Source organism: Schistocerca cancellata, chromosome 5, assembly GCF_023864275.1.
Source record: "Schistocerca cancellata isolate TAMUIC-IGC-003103 chromosome 5, iqSchCanc2.1, whole genome shotgun sequence".
Lineage (NCBI taxonomy): Eukaryota > Metazoa > Arthropoda > Insecta > Orthoptera > Acrididae > Schistocerca > Schistocerca cancellata.
In genome coordinates this window covers 153,672,524-153,695,408 of record NC_064630.1, presented here as the reverse complement: position 1 = coordinate 153,695,408, position 22,885 = coordinate 153,672,524, and the positions used below count along the sequence as shown (strand labels likewise).

Sequence of the window (22,885 nt, the reverse complement as noted above, 5' to 3'; positions counted from 1 at the left end):
GTGAACAATCACCTAAGGCGGGAGTGCCCTCAGAGAGGGCCCCCACAAGGGAGGAGCGCGCCATCGGAGACGCCGGTAATCATGGGGGATTCTTTCGCAATGGTTTCCTCACCTTCCACTAAGTCTAGTCACAAACGTAAGCATACTGAGTCTCAGCCACAGACGATTCTTCCATCGTTGCCACAGTTCCTTGTTGTTTCTCGGTCTGATGAAGGTCACGACTTCTCCACGGTCAACCCTTTCATTATTCAGAAAGGAGTCGACGCAATAGCAGGTCCTGTAAAGTCTTGTTCCAGATTACGGAATGGCACCCTGTTGTTAGAAACACACAGTGCCCTCCAGTCACAAAAATTGCTGCGTACTTCTCTGCTCCACACCTTCCCTGTCCGGGTGGAACCGCACCGTACCTTGAATTCCTCGCGTGGAGTCGTTTATACACGCTCCCTCGATGGATTGTCTGACGAAGAAATTCAGCACTATCTGTCTGACCAGGGCGTAACGGCAGTTCATAGAGTAATGAAACGGGTTGACACGAACATCATTCCAACCCGCACTGTTTTCTTGACATTTGACACAGTTCAACTCCCATCGAAAATCAAAGCAGGCTATGAGATAATTTCCGTTCGCCCTTACGTCCCAAACCCTACGCGTTGCTATCGATGTCAGCGGTTCAATCACACCAGCCAGTCCTGTTCCAATCCAGCCAAATGTGTTACGTGTGGCACGGATGCCCATGAGGGTGCTTGTCCACCTCCATCCCCTCGCTGCATCAACTGTATGGGTGACCACGCTGCTTCCTCTCGAGATTGCCCCGTTTTTAAGGATGAGAAGCTCATCCAGGAAATAAGGGTGAAGGAAAAGGTGTCGACCTTTGCTGCTCGAAAATTATTCGCCAGTCGCAAGCCCACCGTGCCTCAGACAGGAAAATACAGCACTGTCCTTGCTTCTCCTCGGCCAACAAAGGAGGCGGCCACGCAGACTTGCGACCTCACCTTTAGTACCACGGTCGTCAGATCGGCCAGCGCAAAGATCGCTCGTTCAACCTCACCACTTTCGCCTGCCCACTCTATGGCTCACCCTTCGTCGGGTTCTGCTACATCTCGAGCCCAAAAGTCGGACGCCAAGTCTTCGAAAAAAGAGCATACTCGTGAAGAGTTTTTACGGACCGCAGCTTCACAACCATCGGTTCCTCCTTCCTCTAAACAACATTCTTCCAAGAAGGCTACAAAGAAACCCAGTTCCTCTCCTTCTCCGCCAAGGCGTGCCCCCTCTACAGCACCACCTGGCGGAATTCGCCCTCGGCCATCTTCTGTGTCGCCGAGGCGCACTGCTGGTGGCCGGTCAACCGGCCGATCGCTGGTGGCAGGGACTGCTCCTGACCAACTTATGGATCAGGAGCTTCTGCCTTCGGCTGAATGCCATTCCATGCTGTCGGTTGCTAGCTCCGAGCAGTCTTTGAGTTGACAGCAACTTTGGTCCCATTCCTCCATTCTCTTTTCACCCCATGTCCATTATCCACTGGAATATCCGCGGCATTCGAGCCAATCGGGATGAATTGTCGGTCCTCTTACGCTCCTACTCGCCGGTCATCTTCTGTCTTCAGGAAACAAAGCTGCGTCCCCATGACCGCTTTGTTCTCCCTCATTTTCAGTCTGTCCGATATGATCTCCCCTCTGTTGAAGGCTCTCCAGCCCATGGAGGACTCATGATTCTTCTCCGTGATACTCTCCATTATCACCCAATCCCCTTAAACACTTCCTTCCAAGCTGTCGCCGTCCGTCTTTCACTTTCCGGATACACGTTCTCTCTTTGTACTGTATACATTCCATCGTCCACACCAATGGCACGAGCTGATCTCCTTCATCTTCTTGGTCAGCTTCCACCCCCCTATTTGCTGGTTGGGGACTTCAATGCCCACCACCCGCTTTGGGGATCTCCACACCCTTGTCCACGTGGCTCCGTATTGCTAGACGTCTTCCATCAAGCGGATCTAGTTTGCCTCAACACTGGGGTCCCCACATTTTTGTCTGCCTCCACGACAACCTTATCTCATTTGGACCTTGCGGTCGGTACTGTTCCGCTAGCTCGGCGCTTCGAATGGTTCGCCCTTGATGATACACACTCGAGTGACCACTTTCCATGTGTCCTCAGACTGCAGCCTCAACTGCCATATATGCGCCCGCGACGCTGGAAGTTTGCCCAAGCCGATTGGACACTTTTTTCGTCTCTCGCGACATTCGATGACCGTCGCTTTCCCAGCGTCGACGATGAGGTCACACACATTACCGACGTTATCCTTACAGCTGCGGAACGTTCAATACCACGCACCTCCGAATTGCCCCGGCGCCCCCCAGTTCCTTGGTGGAACGAGGCATGCCGTGACGCAATACGTGAGCGGCGACGTGCTCTTCGCATTTTCCGTCACCATCCTACTTTGGCCAACTGTATCCGCTATAAGCAGCTCCGTGCGCGATGCCGTCGCGTCATCCGCGATAGCAAGACGGCAAGCTGGAAATTCTTTATTAGCTCATTTAACACCTTCACTCCCTCCTCGGAAGTTTGGAGTCGGCTTCGACGGTTCTCAGGCGCGCCTAGTTTCTCCCCGGTTTCTGGGCTCACTGTCGCGCATGATACCTTAGTGGACCCCGTCGCAATTTCTAACTCGTTGGGTCAGCACTTTGCTGCGATTTCGAGCTCTTCAAATTACCCGCAAGCGTTTCTCCCGAAGAAACGTGCAGCGGAAGTGCGACCTCTTGCTTTCTCCTCCCAAAATCACGAAAGCTACAATACTGTTTTCTCCATGCGGGAACTCCAACATGCCCTCTCATCTTCTCGCTCCTCCGCCCCAGGACCGGATGGTATCCATGTCCAAATGTTGCTGCATTTATCCACCCATAGTCTGCGTTACCTCCTTCGCCTTTATAATCGAATTTGGACCGGCAGCACCTTTCCCAGACGGTGGCGGGAAGCTATTGTCGTTCCCGTTCCGAAACCTGGAAAGGACAAACATCTCCCCTCTAGCTATCGCCCCATTTCTCTCACGAGTAGTGTCTGTAAGGTTTTGGAGCGTATGGTGAATTACCGTTTAGCTTGGTGGCTGGAATCCCGCAGCCTTTTAACACCAGCCCAATGCGGATTTCGGAAGCATCGTTCTGCAGTTGACCATCTTGTCGCTCTCTCCACTTATATCATGAACAATTTTCTCCGGCAACGCCAAACGGTAGCAATATTTTTTGATCTGGAGAGAGCATACGATACCTGTTGGAGGACAGGCATCCTCCGCACACTGTTCTCTTGGGGCTTTCGAGGCCGGCTGCCCCTTTTTCTTCGCGAATTTATGGCAGAGCGCACTTTTCGGGTGCGGGTGAACACTACTCTCTCCCGTACTTTCTCCCAAGAAAACGGGGTACCCCAGGGATCCGTGCTGAGTGTTGTACTGTTTGCCATCGCCATAAATCCAATTATGGATTGTCTCCCTCCTGATATCTCGGGCTCCCTCTTTGTGGACGATTTTGCGATCTACTACAGCTCTCAACGGACCAGCCTTCTTGAACGACGTCTTCAAGGATGTCTCGATCGCCTCCACTCGTGGAGCATCGAAACTGGCTTCCGTTTTTCACCCAGTAAGACCGTTTGTGTCAATTTTTGGCGACGTACGGAGTTTCTTCCGCCCTCCTTACATCTAGGTCCTGTCAACCTTCCGTTTTCAGACGTCGCTAAATTCTTGGGTCTTATGTTTGACAGAAAACTATGCTGGTCCTCCCACGTTTCCTATCTTTCGGCTCGCTGTCTGCGATCACTTAACACCCTCCGTGTCCTGAATGGTACCTCCTGGGGAGCGGACCGAGTGGTCCTTCTCCGCCTCTATCGCGCCTTAGTGCGCTCGAAATTGGATTATGGAAGCATAGTCTACTCCTCTGCTCGGCCGTCTATTCTTCGGCGTCTCGACTCTATCCACCACCGTGGATTACGTTTAGTGTCTGGAGCTTTTTACACTAGCCCTGTGGAAAGCCTTTATGCTGAGACTGCTGAACCTCCGCTGTCCAATCGGCGAGCAGTCCTCCTGAGTCGTTATGCTAGCCGTCTGTCTTCCATGCCTGCTAATCCAGCCCACGACCTTTTTTTCGACGCCTCCTTTGATGTAGGGTATGCAGGCCGCCCCTCCTCCCTACTACCCCCGGGAGTCCGCTTCCGTCAACTGCTCCATTCTCTTTCCTTCCGCTTTCCTAAAACCTTCCTGACAACTTGGGGTACAGCACCGCCTTGGCTCCGTCCCCGGATCTGCCTGCTCCGTGACCTTTGTCAATTTCCCAAAGATGGTACCCCTACACTTGTTTATCGTCGGGCATTTGCTGCTCTATGTGCAGAAATGACGGACGCCACATTTATTTACACCGACGGCTCGAAAACATCGTTAGGTGTAGGGAGTGCCTATATTGTTGGCGACACCCCAAATCGCTTTCGGCTTCCCGACCAGTGTTCGGTTTATACTGCGGAGCTTTACGCTGTTCTCCAGGCTGTCCACTACATCCGCCGCCATCAGCGGATACAGTACGTTATCTGCTCAGATTCTCTCAGCTCTCTCCTCAGTCTCCAAGCTCTTTACCCTGTGCACCCTCTGGTCCACCGGATTCAGGACTGTCTGCGCTTGCTTCACCTGAGGGGCGTCTCGGTGGCGTTCCTCTGGCTCCCGGGACACGCTGGTATCTGTGGGAATGAGGCGGCCGATATAGCGGCCAAGGCCGCAGTCTCTCTTCCTCGGCCAGCTATTCAGTCGCTTCCCTTCACCGATCTTCGGAACGATTTATGTCGCCATGTTGCTCAATTATGGCATGCGCATTGGTCGGCACTTCCCTGTAATAAATTGCGGGAAGTGAAAGCCCTTCCTTGCGCTTGGACCTCTTCCTCCCGAACGCGTCGTCGGGAGGAGGTAATTTTAGCTAGACTCCGGATAGGGCATTGTCGTTTTAGCCATCGACATCTTTTAAGCGGCGATCCTCCCCCACTCTGTCCCCACTGCTCTCAGCTGTGGACGGTAAGACACCTTTTAATTGAATGCCCCTATTTTAATCCGTTACGCTCCCGTCTACAGCTATCGCCTGATCTATCGTCGATTTTAGCAGATGACACGCGCTCCGCCGACCGCGTTCTACAGTTTATTAGTGACAGTGAAATGACGTCAGTCATTTGAAGCCTTTTTTGGGGACAATCACCCCCTTTCTGTAGTGGATTTTTAAGCAGTCTTCTATTTTTAGTTTCTCCAATTTTCTGACTTTGTTCCCATTGCTGCTGGTTTTAAATATCGGTTTTTTACTGTCTTAAGTCACGGGCTGGGCGCTAATGACCATAGAAGTTTTGCGCCCAAAAACCACAAAAAACAAAAAAAAACAAAAACATCCTTTAGCAACATTTTTGGAATAAGCACATGGGATTGTCTATTGTCATTTTGAACTAGAATCGCACCCTGTTGAACTGAAAGGCTATGAAGATGAATGAGGCCAAGGCATGTGATATAATGCAACAAAATCTTGAGATCTGGGTCTGCTTCCATGATCTGTGCTATTTTTCTGTAATGCAAGGGAAAAGTTTCCAGTAATTCAGAGTCCTGCCCATTGATCGGCAACACCAAGTGAGGTGGCGCAGTGGTTAGACACTGGACTCGCATTCGGGAGGACGACGGTTCAATCCCGCGTCCGGCCATCCTGATTTAGGTTTTCCGTGATTTCCCTAAATCACTCCAGGCAAATGCCGGGATGGTTCCTTTCAAAGGGCACAGCCGATTTCCTTCCCCATCCTTCCCTAATCTGATGAGATCGATGACCTCGCTGTCTGGTCTCCTTCCCCCAACAAACCAACCTTGATTGGCAACAAGATGTGGCAGATGCCTCAAAATCAGGGTCTGGGCCAATCAAAAGATGAGATGGGGTGTCTGCAATGCCATGCTTTGCTGTAGGTCTGTACACAATTTCATACTGATACTATGAAAGCAACGAAGTCCAGCATTGCAAATTTTCAACTGTGCGTGCAGGAACCAGCTTTGACAAATGAAACAAGGACTGCAAAGGCTTCGGATCTGTCGCTAAATAGAACTTGCAACCATTCATAGTGATGGAATGTTGCCACACGATACACTGTAGCGAGAGCCTGTTTTTCTATTTGAGAATAATTGCACTGAGTTTAACAACTTTGAGGCAAAAGCAACAGGTCTGTCATGTGTACCAATTCTGTGTGAACGCATGACGACGATTCCATAGGCAGAAGCATTGACTCGCAAAACTACTGGCTTGGCAGGGTCAAAATGCACTGAACATGTGTCACAAAGCAAAGCGTCTTTGAATTTCTGAAATGCATCATGACAGTCTTTAGTCCCCACAAAAGGCGCATTTTCGCGACAGAAGCGATGCAATGGAGGCGTGATCTGGGTGGAATTTGGTATGAATCGAATGTAGTGCGTCATCTTTCCTAGTACTGACTGCAGTTCAGACACATTGCGAGGAACAGGCAGGTCACAGATTGCAAGCAAATGAGATTGGAGGAGGTGTGCAACCTGACTGTTTATCACATGACCTAAGTTTGAAAAAAGTCAACTTTTCGAGATGACAGTTGAGCTCTGCTTCCGACAACACTTGAAAAAGAGTATGCAAATTGGCAACGTGTTTCGCTGGTGTACGACACGAGACTACAATATTGTCAAGGTAGTTTGAACAAATGACACTTTTGCAGTCAGCTGTACCAAGTAACATTGAAAAATGGCAGGTGTGGAAGCACTGTTGAAGGGCAAACACAAATACTTGAACAGTCCCAAGTGTGTATTTACAACAAATACTTTGTGATTCTTCATCCAGTGGAATTTGCAAATCTGTCTTAGAAAAGTAACATCCTCCACCAAGCCTGACCATGAGTGGCATGTGAGGCACACAGTGTAGCACAGTTCTCATGTGTACTGTTAAATTACAATTAATGCAAAGTGTTAGATATTAGTGGGAAGAACTATGTTTAGAAGTGGTGGACAAGAAACTGTGTTCAGTGATAACTCTCACCCAGCTGTGGTGTGCCTTGTGAGAACCACTAAAAGAAAGAAAGTAATTTAATAAAAACTTAAAATTATATGCTCCCTTATATTCTCGCCCTGCAGGAGAGCACACCAGGGCCCAGTAGTGCTGATGCACAGTGTTTGTTATGCCACATTTTTTACTTGCTGTATTTGTGTAAAAAAAAAAAAAACTGATTAAGCCTATATTTTAGATGACAGACAGACAAATGTGAGAGTTTTCAAATTTTGTGTAAAACCCAGTTGTCTTCATTTTTCTGCATTGGCTAGTTGGTTGCTTTTATCTTACCCTTTATATAGATACTTTTGTATTGTAACGCAAATGTATTTTAATCTGGCGTGTTACGATGTAAATGAATGAGAGAGGAAGATTGACCTGGGGGAGGTGTGACATGGTTGTGACATTTAGCTTAGGTAAAATAGTATCAGTTTTGAAACCTGTGTGCGTGTGTGTGTGTGTATATATATAAAATATGTCTGCTTGTGTCTGTATATGTGTGGATGGATGTGTGTGTGTGCCAGTGTATACCCGTCCTTTTTTCCCCCTAAGGTAAGTCTTTCTGCTCCCGGGACTGGAATGACTCCTTACCCTCTCCCTTAAAACCCACAGCCTTTCGTCTTTCCCTCTCCTTCCCTCTTTCCTGATGAGGCAACAGTTTGTTGCGAAAGCTTGAATTTTGTGTGTATGTTTGTGTTCGTTTGTGTGTCTGTCGACCTGCCAGCACTTTCATTTGGTAAGTCACATCTTTGTTTTTAGGTTTTTTTTTTTTTTTTCCCTACGTGGAATGTTTCCTTCTATTATAACTATATATAAAAGAAAGATGAGGAGACTTGCCAAACAAAAGTGCGGGCAGGTCGATAGACACACAAAATTCAAGCTTTCGCAACATAACGGTTGCTTCGTCAGGAAAGAGGGAAGGAGAGGGAAGCAGCATCTGCATATAAAGTTCCAAGAATGTTGCTGTTGCTCTTACATGTTCCATTTGATGGGGTCATCATAAGAAAATGTTAACTCTCAATTATTTAACAATGATTAGTCTGATCACATTATCTGTTGCATGTTCAAATGCTCAAAAAACTGATAGCACTTAATTCCACACGTGTCATTAGAAAGAACAGTGTACAAAACAAATTTATATATGATTTTTTTATGTATGTCTTGCCTTTGAATTTAACCAAGCATATAATGTGCAACAACTTAAGGAACAGACTCATGTGGGTTGGCTCTCCCTTCTGCTGATCCCGTCATTTGTAGTTGAAATGAAAATTGGATGAGTGATACTTGGAGTGATTCTCACAGTTTAAATTTTAGTACTAACAGAAATTCAGTGTTCCAAATGCATGTGTAGACACACAGGAGGCTGACTTATGAAAGGAGAACAGTTTGTTCTCAAAAAGAACAAGTGTTATTAAACATTAACAAAATGTAATATCAATTTACATGCACTCTTTGTGATCAAATTATCTAGACACCAGATTCTGTGGAGCTGTAGATAATGCATATAAGCCAGACTTTGTGTTCGTTAGAATGCTGTTATTTTGAATAGTAACACAGGTGCCAGCAACAAACAACTGGGTTTGCAGATCATTAAGTCCTACTGCAAGAAACCACTTAGGGTTAAGATGCCATCAAAGTATTTCCATGACTGCAAACATCTGGTATGTGCTTAGCAGACTTTAGAGATATGCATAGTCGAATGTCTGCAGATCCCCTGAATTACCATTCATTACAAAGAATGATATATGGTCACTTTTCTAGAGCCATATGTTTTGAGTAAAGCTTAAATTCCTGTTACTGTCGTTTATGTTCTGGATTTAGTTGTTGTTGCCTGTGTGTGGAATGGAGGATTTGTTTCAACTGCAAAAGTATGCTGCAGTCTGATACATCATGTTCTAGCTCATTACCACGGTCCAGATGTGAGAATCAGAACCAGTAGTGACAGTACAAAAAGCAATGCTCATCTTATGGTATGGAAAGACTTGGTAAAATGTGTGGTTTGACCTGCCCTAGGTATCTGAGCTGTTGGAATTTTCAACATGACTTGCAGTTGTGTGATATGAATACCTAGGCTTATGCAGGCCCACAGTGTGATCCCTACAACACACTATAAAGTGCTCATTCTGCTTTTTAACATGCTAAGCATTTTGTGTTTTGATGTATTTCCTAACAATTTGAAATTTTATGTAATATGGTGGCTAAGCAGGGATGGCTAGAGGACAAATGTAAGGATATAGAGGCATATATCACTAGGGGGAAGATAGATACTGCCTACAGGAAAATTAAAGAGACCTTTGGAGAAAAGAGAACCAATTGCATGAATATAAAGAGCTGAGATGGAAACCTAGTTCTAAGCAAAGAAGGGAAAGCAGAAAGGTGGAAGGAGTATATAGAGGGTCTGTATAAGGGCGATGTACTTGAGGACAATATTATGGAAATGGCACAGGATGTAGATGAAGATGAAATGGGAGATACGATACTGCGTGAAGAGTTTGACAGAACACTGAAAGACCTAAGTCGAAACAAGGCCCCTGGAGTAAACAACATTCCATAGAACTACTGACAGCCTTGGGAGAGCCAGTCCTGACAAAACTCTACCATCTGGTGAGCAAGATGTATGAGACAGGCGAAATACCCTCAAGACTTCAAGAAGAATATAATAATTCCAATCCCAAAGAAAGCAGGTGTTGACAGATGTGAAAATTACTGAAATATCATTTTAATAAGTCACAGCTGCAAAATACTAACGCGAGTTCTTTACAGATGAATGGAAAAACTGGTAGAAGCCGACCTCGGGGAAGATCAGTTTGGATTCCGTAGAAATATTGGAACATGTAAGGAAATACTGACCCCACAACTTATTTTAAAAGATAGATTAAGGAAAGGCAAACCTACGTTTCTAGCGTTTGTAGACTTAGAGAAAGCTTTTGACAATGTTGACTGGAATACCCTCTTTCAAATTCTGAAGGTGGAAGGGGTGAAATACAGGGAGCGAAAAGCTATTTACAATTTGTACAGTAAGCAGATGGCAGTTCTAAGAGTCAAGGGGCACGAAAAGGGAAGCAGTGGTTGGGAAGGGAGTGAGACAGGGTTGTAGCCTATCCCCAATGTTATTCAATCTGTATATTGAGCAAGCAGTAAAGGAAACAAAAGGAAAAATTCAGAGTAGATATTAAAATCCATGGAGAAGAAATAAAAACTTTGAGGTTCGCCGATGACATTGTAATTCTGTCAGAGACAGCAAAGGACTTGGAAGAGCAGTTGAACGGAATGGATGGTGTCTTGAAGGGAGGATATAAGATAAACATCAACAAAATCAAAACGCGGATAATGGAATGTAGTGGAATTAAGTCGGGTGATGCTGAGGGTATTAGATTAGGAAATGAGACACTTAAAGTAGTAAAGGAGTTTTGCTATTTGGGGAGCAAAATAACTGATGATGGTCGAGGTAGAGAGGATATAAAATGTAGACTGGCAATGGCAAGGAAAGCGTTTCTGAAGAAGAGAAATTTGTTAACATCGAGTATAGATTTAAGTGTCAGGAAGTCATTTCTGAAAGTATTTGTATGGAGTGTAGCCATGTATGGAAGTGAAACATGGACGGTAGATAGTTTGGACAAGAAGAGAATAGAAGCTTTCGAAATGTGGTGCTACAGAAGAATGCTGAAGATTAGATGGGTAGATCACATAACTAATGAGGAGGTATTGAATAGAACTGGGGAGTAGAGAAATTTGTGACGCAACTTGATTAGAAGAAGGGATCAGTTGGTAGGACATGTGAGGCATCAAGCGATCACCAATTTAGTATTGGAGGGCAGTGTGGAGGGTAAAATCGTAGAGGGAGACCAAGAGACGAATACACTAAACAGATCCAGAAGGATTTAGGTTGCAGTAGGTACTGAGAGATGAAGAAGCTTGCACAGGATAGAGTATCATGGAGAGCTGCATCAAACCAGTCTCTGGACTGAAGACCACAACAAAAACAACATGATGACACCCATTAGTAATTTGAGTAATTTGATTTGAAGAATTTGTTTGGGGAAACTAGTTTTTAAAATCTTAAAACTTCAGAAAGGTAGAGCAACATGTGAAACAATAAATGTTTTTTGCCAACTAACATGTTCAATAAATGGGTTTTTACATAAGAATAATTGCCACTGGCAGCTGAACTCTTGCATGCATGCAGAACAATTGTATACCTTGGGGGCATAACTGTACACAGTTGGTTGAGTATGTTCTTTAGTAGGACTCATTGGACCCAAGTGCCTACTATACCACATGAGCCGTTTGGATCCTCCCGTCCAGCACCATTTTCCCAGAACTCCAGAGTGGAAGTTTCTTCTCCAGCATATTGCATTCCACCAGCTTCCTATGCTTAATCTCTGTTAACACCCCCCCCCCCCCCCCCCCCATTTCCTACCCTTACATATTTCTTCATTGGTAGTACTTCCTTATTTACCGAATTTCCATCAGCTTTTTTGTTATTTTCATCTTTACCGTAACCTATTCTGTCACCTCCCTCATTATCTTCGTCTTGACTTGGGCTCACTACAGGGGAGGGGGGGGGGGTTGTCCCTTTTAACTTAGGGTTGCAGAGACATCTCCTCCTTCCACCCTCCCAATCATATCCCTCTTTTCTCAGCAAGATAGGAACTAACATTTCTGGAAGCTAGGGATAGTCCTTGCCCTTTAAATGTGTCAATCATCAGTAATGGAATTTTGATAGTTTTAAAAGTCTAATCATTAACACACTCGTTGACACCTCAGAAATTGCACTTTATTGGAGCATCAAAATCTCTCGATGGATACTTCCTTTTACAACAAAAAACATCTGAAGCTAAACTAGTCTTTCTTTCTGGTTCCCAGTGTGGCTCCTCACATTAGGGGGTTGAAGTCATAATAATAGGGGAACCACTAATTTTGCGAGAGATTCAGAATAGTGAAGGATTTTAACTCCAAATGTTGCCTTAGGAGTTGCTGAAATTGTCAGTATAGAATCTAGGTCATGAACTGGTGTTTAAAATCCATAAAATATTAGACATGCTATCAGAGCTTAGAACAATTTGATCATTACATCTAAAGGCAGCTTATGTCCGTTTCATTCCTGAAGCCACACTTGTAGAATCGGCTGGCACACAACTCCTTATCTAGTTCATCTAAAAAATATTAAATGGGAGGCAATAAAGCTTTGATAGCGGACCAGTCTAGCAAATGCATCTGATTTTCCTTCAGCCACAAATTCCCCTCACTTGATTGGCAGATACAGTTAATATGAAATTACAGACTTTTGTTATCTGGGGAGCTTGCAAATTAAAATTATAGTCATAAACACCCACATTCAGTTTGCTGCCAATCAAAACGCAGACCATCACTCCTTCTCCACTACATCCACTACAGCCAACCATTTGTCAGACATCTCTGAGGTCCACACTCAACATAGTGACAAGAAATGAGTCTGAAGAAATGTGTGTGGACTTGGAACTGTTACTTGCCGTTCAGGCAAATGACATTTCATTCCTTGTGTAGTACAAAGAAGGATGATTGTGACAGAATAACATTAAGTAGGGAGTAAGTTGGAAAACATATAGTGTGAGTGGGTGGTTGTTTTTGTATGTGCAGATGTTAAAGAGTAGGTGTGGAGTATGAGAAGATGGCAAGGTGTGATGACAAACTGCTTAACCTGCTGTGAGCAGAGGCTTTTACCTTTTCTTGTTGTGGCTTGGCAGTGGTTTGACCATTAGGGAGCAACCACAATCTCCTACAATAAAGCAAGACTAGATGGTTTTGTGGAAGATGAAATATATTGTAATCTTGAATGTCATGTTGAGCCATAGAGGTGCATGTAGTATCAAAGTTGTGTTCTACTTTAATTCAGATGTCACTGTAATGATTTGTACATCCATTCAAGCAAATATATATTTGTAAAAGGAAAGTAGTGGACATGCTTTTATGTGAGATGAATAGAAGTTACGAAGAAGTTGGCCTTTCTTTGCCTTCAGACGTGATTTCAGAGGCAGTGAGTATCAGGACCTCAACTTCAAGAGAATCAAATAAGGTGACTGGATTAAAAGAAAAAAGGTAAATATATCTGATGTTATGTTGGTTGATAAATCTTATGAAGTGTTCTGGCTCAACTTCAGCTTGCCTACAAGGTATGAGCCAGCAGCTACATTTGTCAGGTGTCTCTGGGGTCCACACTCAACAGAGAGATAGTGACAGAAGAAGACTGTAATGAAGTGTGTGTGAACTTACGAGTAATTACACTTGGATATGTAGTTCGTATGATTACAGTCTGTTCACTGTAGTGTCTGGAAGGTTTTAGATGTTTGGTGTTTGTCAAAGAAGCAGTGGAGAATGTGAAAAGTTTCCGAGTGGAGACAGGCGTACATGTGGAGAGTAAGGCAGAATATTGGTGGAGGCAAATATAGGTTCGTTTCAGTAATAGAGACTGGTACGTACTGATATCAAACATCAAAAGTGTATGTATGAAACTCAACATTGTGTAGAAGTGAAATATGTGCCATGGAAAGCTCGATAACTACTGTACTGTAACAGAATGTCAGTTTTGACTGAAAGTAAAAGACGCAATACTAGATGAGTGAAGAAATTTATGGGGAAACTTTATGATCTTTGAAAGTCCTGCAGAGATAAAGGATATTTGGTGCAGTATGCATGCTTGGTGAAAAATTAGGATGATATAAGAAGAATTGGATATCAAGAGACTCGTAAAATACCTGGTGTCCGAGAAGATAAGTCAGGAATATGCCTTGAGATATGATAGTGCTTTTCATTGGCGCATAAAATTGAAAGATTGATTTCTAAAAAAGTTCTGTACAACCAAGCCAGCAATTATTACCCAACTCCGAAACAAGGCGTATAGCATGTGTTCAAAATTGATGGAATATGAGGTACACATCCTTTAAGATAGTATCATTCATTCATTAGTTTAATTTTAACAGTTTAGATACTACTATGTAAAGCTCTGAATAAGAGCCCCCCAAAATTGCTAAAGAAAATGCATGAGATGTGCAGAAATCCTACTAACATTTGCTAGTGAGTAGAATGTAGATGATTTGAGTTTGAAGGCCCCTTGTTATCAGGATGTGTTGTATGCATGTAAAATGAGTTATTGTGTTCGAGGAGTTTCTAAACAAGGGGATCATACCTAAACATATTACTAATTTGGCCCTAATTTCATGGTATAAGCAGGATGTGGCTGTTAATGAAAATGACAGAAGTTGGAACTCCAAATGGCCAAGGGTTAAAAAAAGGCATTTTTGTGAACCATTTATGTTGGCATAATTTCTAAACTTTTTTACTTTACTTGCACAGCAAAAAATTGAAATAATACTCAATATTAGCTGTTTATTAATATTTTCATTAAAGGCAAGAAAACAAAAGGCAAATAAATATCTGAGAAAGGATTTTACACAATACAGTCCACAAGAACTCTGCAAAAAAAACTTTGTAAGAATAGATTATAATTAAAGTGTACAATCCCTGCCTGAAAACATATTTGCAATCATACACTTTCCTACGCCTTTCCTTCTCATGGGTTTTATGAAAACATCAATAAATGCAGTGTCATCTCCCCCCCCCCCCCCCCAAAAAAAAAAAAAAAAAAAACAAAAAAAAAAACTTGGCCTTCTGGAGCTTCCATTTCTGTCACTTTCATTTCTGGCTAAGACCTGCACATAACATGATCATGGATTAAATCAGCCATGTTGAGTGGTTGCAGTTCCTTTGAAAGTAGCGAAGGTTAACTCTTAACTGGGAAATCTACTGTAGCATATTGCTCATTATTCTTAACCATAACAGCATGAATTGCCATGCTTCTCACTGAAGAATTACCTGTGATCAACTTAAATTTCTTTGTTGTCTACATAGTGATCTACTCAATAGACATAAACAGTGCTGGAAATCACTTTTTGTTTTCCAAGGAGAACATCCTCATAAAAGTTTTGTTTATAGTTTCTTGTACATAATAAAAAAATTAATAAATTGTGTTTGGAATCACAATTGCCGTGAAATGAAATGCATTAATGATGTTGTATATGTTTGACACAATAATAATAATAATAATAAAAACCAAACATTCAACACAAACCAAAAGAAATTTTACAAGACAATAGATAACACAGACATTAAAATAGACAATCCACCAAACATAACAGACATGGAACACTTCTGGAGAAACATATGGTCAAACCCAGTACAACATAACAGGCTTGCACGGTGGATACAAGCAGAAACAGACTCATACAAGATGATACCACAAATGCCTGAAGTGATAATTTTGCAACATGAAGTCACCCGAGCAATTAATTCTACGCACAATTGGAAAGCCTCTGGAAATAGTAAAATAGCAAATTCCTGGCTTAAGAAGTTCACCTCAACACATTCACATCTAACTAAATTATTTAACATATACCTAAAAACAAAGATGATGTGACTTACCAAATGAATGTGCTGGCAGGTCGACAGACACACAAACTAACACAAACATACACACAAATTATTTAACAGTTACATTGCAGACCCATACACATTCCCTGATACACTTACACATGGAATAACCTATCGGAAACCTAAAGATCAAGCAGACACAGCAAACCCAGCTAAATATTGCCCCATAACATGCCTACCAACAATCTACAAAATATTAACTTCAGTCATTACACAGAAATTAATGACGCATACAACACAGAACAAAATTATAAATGAAGAACAAAAAGGCTGCTGCAAAGCAGCACAAGGATGTAAAGAGCAACTGATAATAGATACAGAGGTGACATATCAAGCTAAAACTAAACAAAGGTCACTACACTACGCATACATTGATTACCAAAAAGCTTTTGATAGTGTACCCCACTCATGGTTACTACAGATATTGGAAATATACAAAGTAGATCCTAAATTGATACAGTTCCTAAACATAGTTATGAAAAACTGGAAAACTACACTTAATATCCAAACAAACTCAGATAACATCACATCACAGCCAATACAGATTAAGCGTGGAATATACCAAGGAGACTCATTAAGTCCTTTCTGGTTCTGTCTTGCTCTGAACCCACTATCCAACATGCTAAATAATACAAATTATGGATATAATATTACTGGAACATACCCACACAAAATCACACATTTGCTATACATGGATGATCTAAAACTACTGGCAGCAACCAATCAACAACTCAACCAATTACTAAAGATAACAAGTATTCAGCAATGATATAAATATGGCTTTTGGAACAGACAAATGTAAGAAAAATAGCATAGTCAAGGGAAAATGCACTAAACAAGAAGATTACATATTGAATAACCACAGTGACTCCATAGAAGCGATGGAAAAAACAGATGCCTATAAATATCTAGGATACAGACAAAAAATAGGAATAGATAATACAAATATTAAAGAAGAACTAAAAGAAAAATATAGACAAAGACTAACAAAAATACTGAAAACAGAATTGACAGCAAGAAACAAGACAAAAGCTATAAATACTTATGCTATACCAATATTGACCTACTCATTTGGAATAGTGAAATGGAGTAACACAGACCTAGAAGCACTCAATACACTTACACGTTCACAATGTCACAAATATAGAATACATCACATACATTCAGCAACAGAAAGATTCACATTAAGCAGAAAGGAAGGTGGAAGGGGATTTATAGATATAAAAAACCTACATTATGGACAGGTAGACAATTTAAGAAAATTCTTTCTAGAATGAGCAGAAACTAGCAACATACACAAAGCAATCACTCATATAAATACATCGGCTACACCACTGCAATTTCATAACCACTTCTACAACCCTTTAGATCACATAACATCAACAGATACGAAGAAAGTAAATTGGAAAAAGAAAACACTACATGGCAAGCACCCGTATCATCTAACACAGCCACACATCGATCAAGACGCATCCAACACATGGCTAAGAAAAGGCAATATATACAGTGAGACGGAAGGATTCATGATTGCAATACAGGATCAAACAATAAACACCAGATATTACAGCAAGCATATTATTAAAGATCCCAATGCCACAACAGATAAATGCAGACTTTGCAAACAACAAACAGAAACAGTAGATCACATCACAAGTGGATGTACAATACTAGCAAATACAGAGTACCCCAGAAGACATGACAATGTAGCAAAAATAATACACCAACAACTTGCCATAAAACACAAACTAATAAAACAACACGTTCCCACATACAAGTACACACCACAAAATGTACTGTAGAATGATGAATACAAATTATACTGGAACAGAACGATTATAACAGATAAAACAACACCACATAACAAACCTGATATCATACTCACCAATAAAAAGAAGAAATTAACACAACTAATCGAAATATCCATACCCAATACAACAAATATACAGAAGAAAACAGGAGAAAAAATTGAAAAATACATCCAACTGGCTGAGGAAGTAAAGGACATGTGGCATCAGGATAAAGTCGACATTATACCGATTATACTATCAACTACAGGAGTCATACCACACTATATCCACCAGTACATCAATGCAATACAGCTACATCCAACATATATATATACAACTACAGAAATCCGTAATTATTGATACATGTTCAATAACCCGAATGTTCCTAAATACAATGTAACATATACCATACAGTTAAAAGGAAGTCACGCTTGATCAAGGTCCGCGTCACGTTCCATTTTTAACCAGACCTAAGGTCTGAGAAAGGAAAGATGATGATGATGATGATGATGATGATGATGATGATGATGATGATGATGATGATGATGATGATGAGCCCCGTGGAGGCCCGGGAAAAGAATAGGCCTCCGGTATGTTCTGCCAGTCGTGAAAGGCGACGAAAAGAACAAACCACTAATAGGGCTAACCCCCCTTTTAGTGTGATTACTTGGTTCAGGACAAAACTAAAGAAGCCTCGGACAAGTGCCGTCATGGTCGGGGACGACGCGTGAACCCTATGCCCGCCCACAAATGTAACGACACTGCTAGCCAACTGGAAAATGATTTAAATCCAAATAGAGGTGTTTTGCAGGATATGCTTCCTGCAACCACCCTAGAAGGAAAACAAAGACAGAGGATGAGATGGTCAGATGAAGTTAATCGACACCTCATGTTCTGTTATTACCAAGCAACAAACCTAGGAACCAACACAACTGGATACAGATCACAAGTATACACAACATTTATTACCAGATACCCAGAATTAAAATTTTTAACAGAACAACGACTAGCTGATCAGATCCGTGTAATAATAAAAAATAACAGGATACCCCAGTCATAATTAGAAAACATCAAACAACAAGTACAACAAATACTGGAACAAAATAATGTGCAATCAGAAGAAGAAGAAAATACAGTAATGGACTCAAACATCTCAGAGCAAACAAACAAAGACCAACACACATCAATTAAACAATCAGAGGAAAACGAAATCTTAAGACAGACACCAGAACAAGCACAAATAGAACACGAAGAGACACACGTGTTAGATATAGAAGAGAAATTTCAGCTGACATATATAGAATACAAAGACACAAATACAGACGTTAGACCATTCTTGCATAGACCGCCAAATAACCCACAAGTCGAAACAACAATAAAAACTATCAACACAATCATACACAACAAAATAAATGAGAACACAACTATGGAAGAGTTACAACTACTGGTTTATATAGGAGCACTCACTACACTAAATATACACACCAGGCAGAGATCAGAACAAACCAACACACAGAAGAAACCCACAAAACCAGCATGGCAACACAGGCTACAGATCAGAATAGAAAAACTAAGACATCGGACAGCTAACACAATTTATAAGAAATGAAATATCAGGCAAAAAAACGAAAAAGGTTAGGTAAAATCTCACAACAAGAAGCAATAGAGCAATTAGATGAAAAAAAGCAGAAATTACAAGCATTGGCCAAACGACTTAGAAGATACAAAAAAAGTGAAAATAGAAGGAAACAAAACCAAACATTCAACACAAACCAAAAGAGATTTTACCAAACAATGGATAACACACTCATTAAAATAGACAATCCACCAAACATAACAGACATGGAACACTTCTGGAGAAACATATGGTCAAACCCGGTACAACATAACAGGCATGCACGGTGGATACAAGCAGAAACAGACACATACAAGATGATACCACAAATGCCTGAAGTGATAATTTTGCAACATGAAGTCACCCGAGCAATTAATTCTACACCCAATTGGAAAGCCCCTGGAAATGATAAAATAGCAAATTACTGGCTAAAGAAGTTCACCTCAACACATTCACATCTAACTAAATTATTTAACAGTTACATTGCAGACCCATACACATTCCCTGATACACTTGCACATGGAATAACCTATCTGAAACCTAAAGATCAAGCAGACACAGCAAACCCAGCTAAATATTGCCCCATAACATGCCTACCAACAATATACAAAATATTAACTTCAGTCATCACACAGAAATTAATGACACATACAACACAGAACAAAATTATAAATGAAGAACAAAAAGGCTGCTGCAAAGGAGCACGTGGATGTAAAGAGCAACTGATAATAGATACAGAGGTGACATATCAAGCTAAAACTAAACAAAGGTCCCTACACCACGCATACATTGATTACCAAAAAGCCTTTGATAGTGTACCCCACTCATGGTTACTACAGATATTGGAAATATACGAAGTAGATCCTAAATTGATACAGTTTCTAAACATAGTAATGAAAAACTGGAAAACCACACTTAATATCCAAACAAACTCAGATAACATCACATCACAGCCAATACAGATTAAGCGTGGAATATACCAAGGAGACTCATTAAGTCCTTTCTGGTTCTGTCTTGCTCTGAACCCACTATCCAACATGCTAAATAATACAAATTATGGATACAATATTACTGGAACATACCCACACAAAATCACACATTTGCTATACATGGATGATCTAAAACTACTGGCAGCAACCAATCAACAACTCAACCAATTACTAAAGATAACAGAAGTATTCAGCAATGATATAAATATGGCTTTTGGAACAGACAAATGTAAGAAAAATAGCATAGTCAAGGGAAAACACACTAAACAAGAAGATTACATATTGGATAACCACAGCGACTGCATAGAAGCAATGGAAAAAACAGATGCCTATAAATATCTAGGATACAGACAAAAAATAGGAATAGATAATACAAATATTAAAGAAGAACTAAAAGAAAAATATAGACAAAGACTAACAAAAATACTGAAAACAGAATTGACAGCAAGAAACAAGACAAAAGCTATAAATACTTATGCTATACCAGTATTGACCTACTCATTTGGAGTAGTGAAGTGGAGTGACACAGACCTAGAAGCACTCAATACACTTACACGTTCACAATGCCACAAATATAGAATACATCACATACATTCAGCAACAGAAAGATTCACATTAAGCAGAAAGGAAGGTGGAAGGGGATTTATAGATATAAAAAACCTACATTATGGACAGGTAGACAATTTAAGAAAATTCTTTCTAGAATAAGCAGAAACTAGCAAAATACACAAAGCAATCACTCATATAAATACATCAGCTACACCATTGCAATTTCATAACCACTTCTACAACCCTTTAGATCACATAACATCAACAGATACAAAGAAAGTAAATTGGAAAAAGAAAACACTACATGGCAAGCACCCGTATCATCTAACACAGCCACACATAGATCAAGACGCATCCAACACATGGCTAAGAAAAGGCAATATATACAGTGAGACGGAAGGATTCATGATTGCAATACAGGATCAAACAATAAACACCAGATATTACAGCAAGCATATTATTAAAGATCCCAATACCACAACAGATAAATGCAGACTTTGCAAACAACAAACAGAAACAGTAGATCACATCACAAGCGGATGTACAATACTAGCAAATACAGAATACCCCAGAAGACATGACAATGTAGCAAAAATAATACATCAACAACTTGCCATAAAACATAAACTAATAAAACAACACGTTCCCACATACAAGTACACACCACAAAATGTACTGTAGAATGATGAATACAAATTATACTGGAACAGAACGATTATAACAGATAAAACAACACCACATAACAAACCTGACATCATACTCACCAATAAAAAGAAGAAATTAACACAACTAATCGAAATATCCATACCCAATACAACAAATATACAGAAGAAAACAGGAGAAAAAATTGAAAAATACATCCAACTGGCTGAGGAAGTAAAGGACATGTGGCATCAGGATAAAGTCGACATTATACCAATTATACTATCTACTACAGGAGTCATACCACACTATATCCACCAGTACATCAATGCAATACAGCTACATCCAAACATATATATATACAACTACAAAAATCTGTAATTATTGATAAATGTTCAATGACCCGAAAGTTCCTAAATGCAATATAACATATACCGTAGAGTTAAAAGGAAGTCACGCTTGATCAAGGTCCGCGTCACTGTCCATTTTTTACCAGACATAACGTCTGAGAATAGAAAGAAATAATAATAATAATAATAATAATAAAGTTACCAGAAAAACTGTCCCACTAGTGTTGTTCATATGGCCGTAATCTCTCAGTATCTGGCATAACATGGTACTGTTGCTTCCAATTTCAGGACAAGAGAGCAAGTAAATAAATATAGCAGATTTGTTGAGTGGTAGTCCTTGCTTCCAGTTCATACAATTCATAAAAATGCCACCTGATCTAGCCATTGTCTTCAGACACTGTCATAAGTTACGAATATTTGATATGTTTTTTAGTTTACTTGTACTTGCCAGTAATGTTCAGTTGAACCCACTTGCCCACAGTAATCCACAATTAGAACATTGTAGATAGTGTCTTAGCAACAAGTGTAATGAAACTATTGAGTGCAGGTACTGGGAATATTTGCACAAAATAGAAGATAAGAAAAACATGAAAAAGTACGAAGAGTAAGATTTGCATAGCATGTGCTTGGATAATATAAAGTAAACACTCTCTTCTTTGGTTTCTTTTTCCAGGTTAATGATGGCCTTCCCGTTTTTCTCAAAGGTGGAATTGTGGACAAAGTACTGTACCATACAACAGTGGGACTTTGTGCTGTTGGACTTGGCATGACCTTCAAATTTTACTATGATATGGCAGTGCCTAGAAAGTAGATGTATTAGTTCTTTGTGTAAATGGGAGAGGTAGTTAGTGCAGGCAGATTCTCATTTCTGTAAGTTATTGCAGGTGACTGTATAAATCTGTAAATTGCATTTAATAAATACTGAGAAGTACTTAGTGTTTACAGTGAATTGTTACAAAGATTATTAACATTGTTTATTTTCTGTTTATTCTTAATTTGAATGTCATATCTTAAATAAATCTCATTGCTCGTTAAAAGTGCATTAATGTGATTGTTTCTGTTAACTGGCAACGGAGATGCGACCTGAACTTCACATCAGTCCAGCGTACAGTTTTAAATCTGTGTGACTGTAATGACTTAATATGTTTTTGTTTTATGTATATGTAGCAATTGAGTAAAGAGAAGAAACATTATGTGAGATAAAACTGATGTACCTACTTCTATCTTACTTCCACTACCAAATACAAAACTGATGCTGTGAAAGAAGTTTGAAGATATAACTATTAGTTGGAAAGTTTTTGTTGATGATAAACCTTATAACCATAGAGTATTTCTGTACATTGACAAAAACAAGAAAGAGAAAAGTATTTCGCAGTTTCTACGGATAAGAGTATGAAAGAAAAGAAAACCTCTGCTACTTGGTGGAGGCATGAAAGAG

The 22,885-nt window shown here is 40.8% G+C and overlaps 1 protein-coding gene across 1 annotated transcript in view; it reads left to right on the top strand.

Moving 5' to 3' along the window:
* The window catches only part of LOC126187419 (cytochrome c oxidase subunit 7A, mitochondrial-like), a 39,971-nt gene extending 17,319 nt beyond the window's left edge, over positions 1–22,652 (top strand). The window contains exon 3 of the mRNA XM_049928490.1: positions 22,121–22,652. Within this exon, the coding sequence (XP_049784447.1) occupies positions 22,121–22,258 (138 nt within the window). The 3' untranslated portion in view covers positions 22,259–22,652. The remainder of the gene's footprint in view (positions 1–22,120) is intronic.
* Positions 22,653–22,885: the final 233 nt, after the last annotated feature.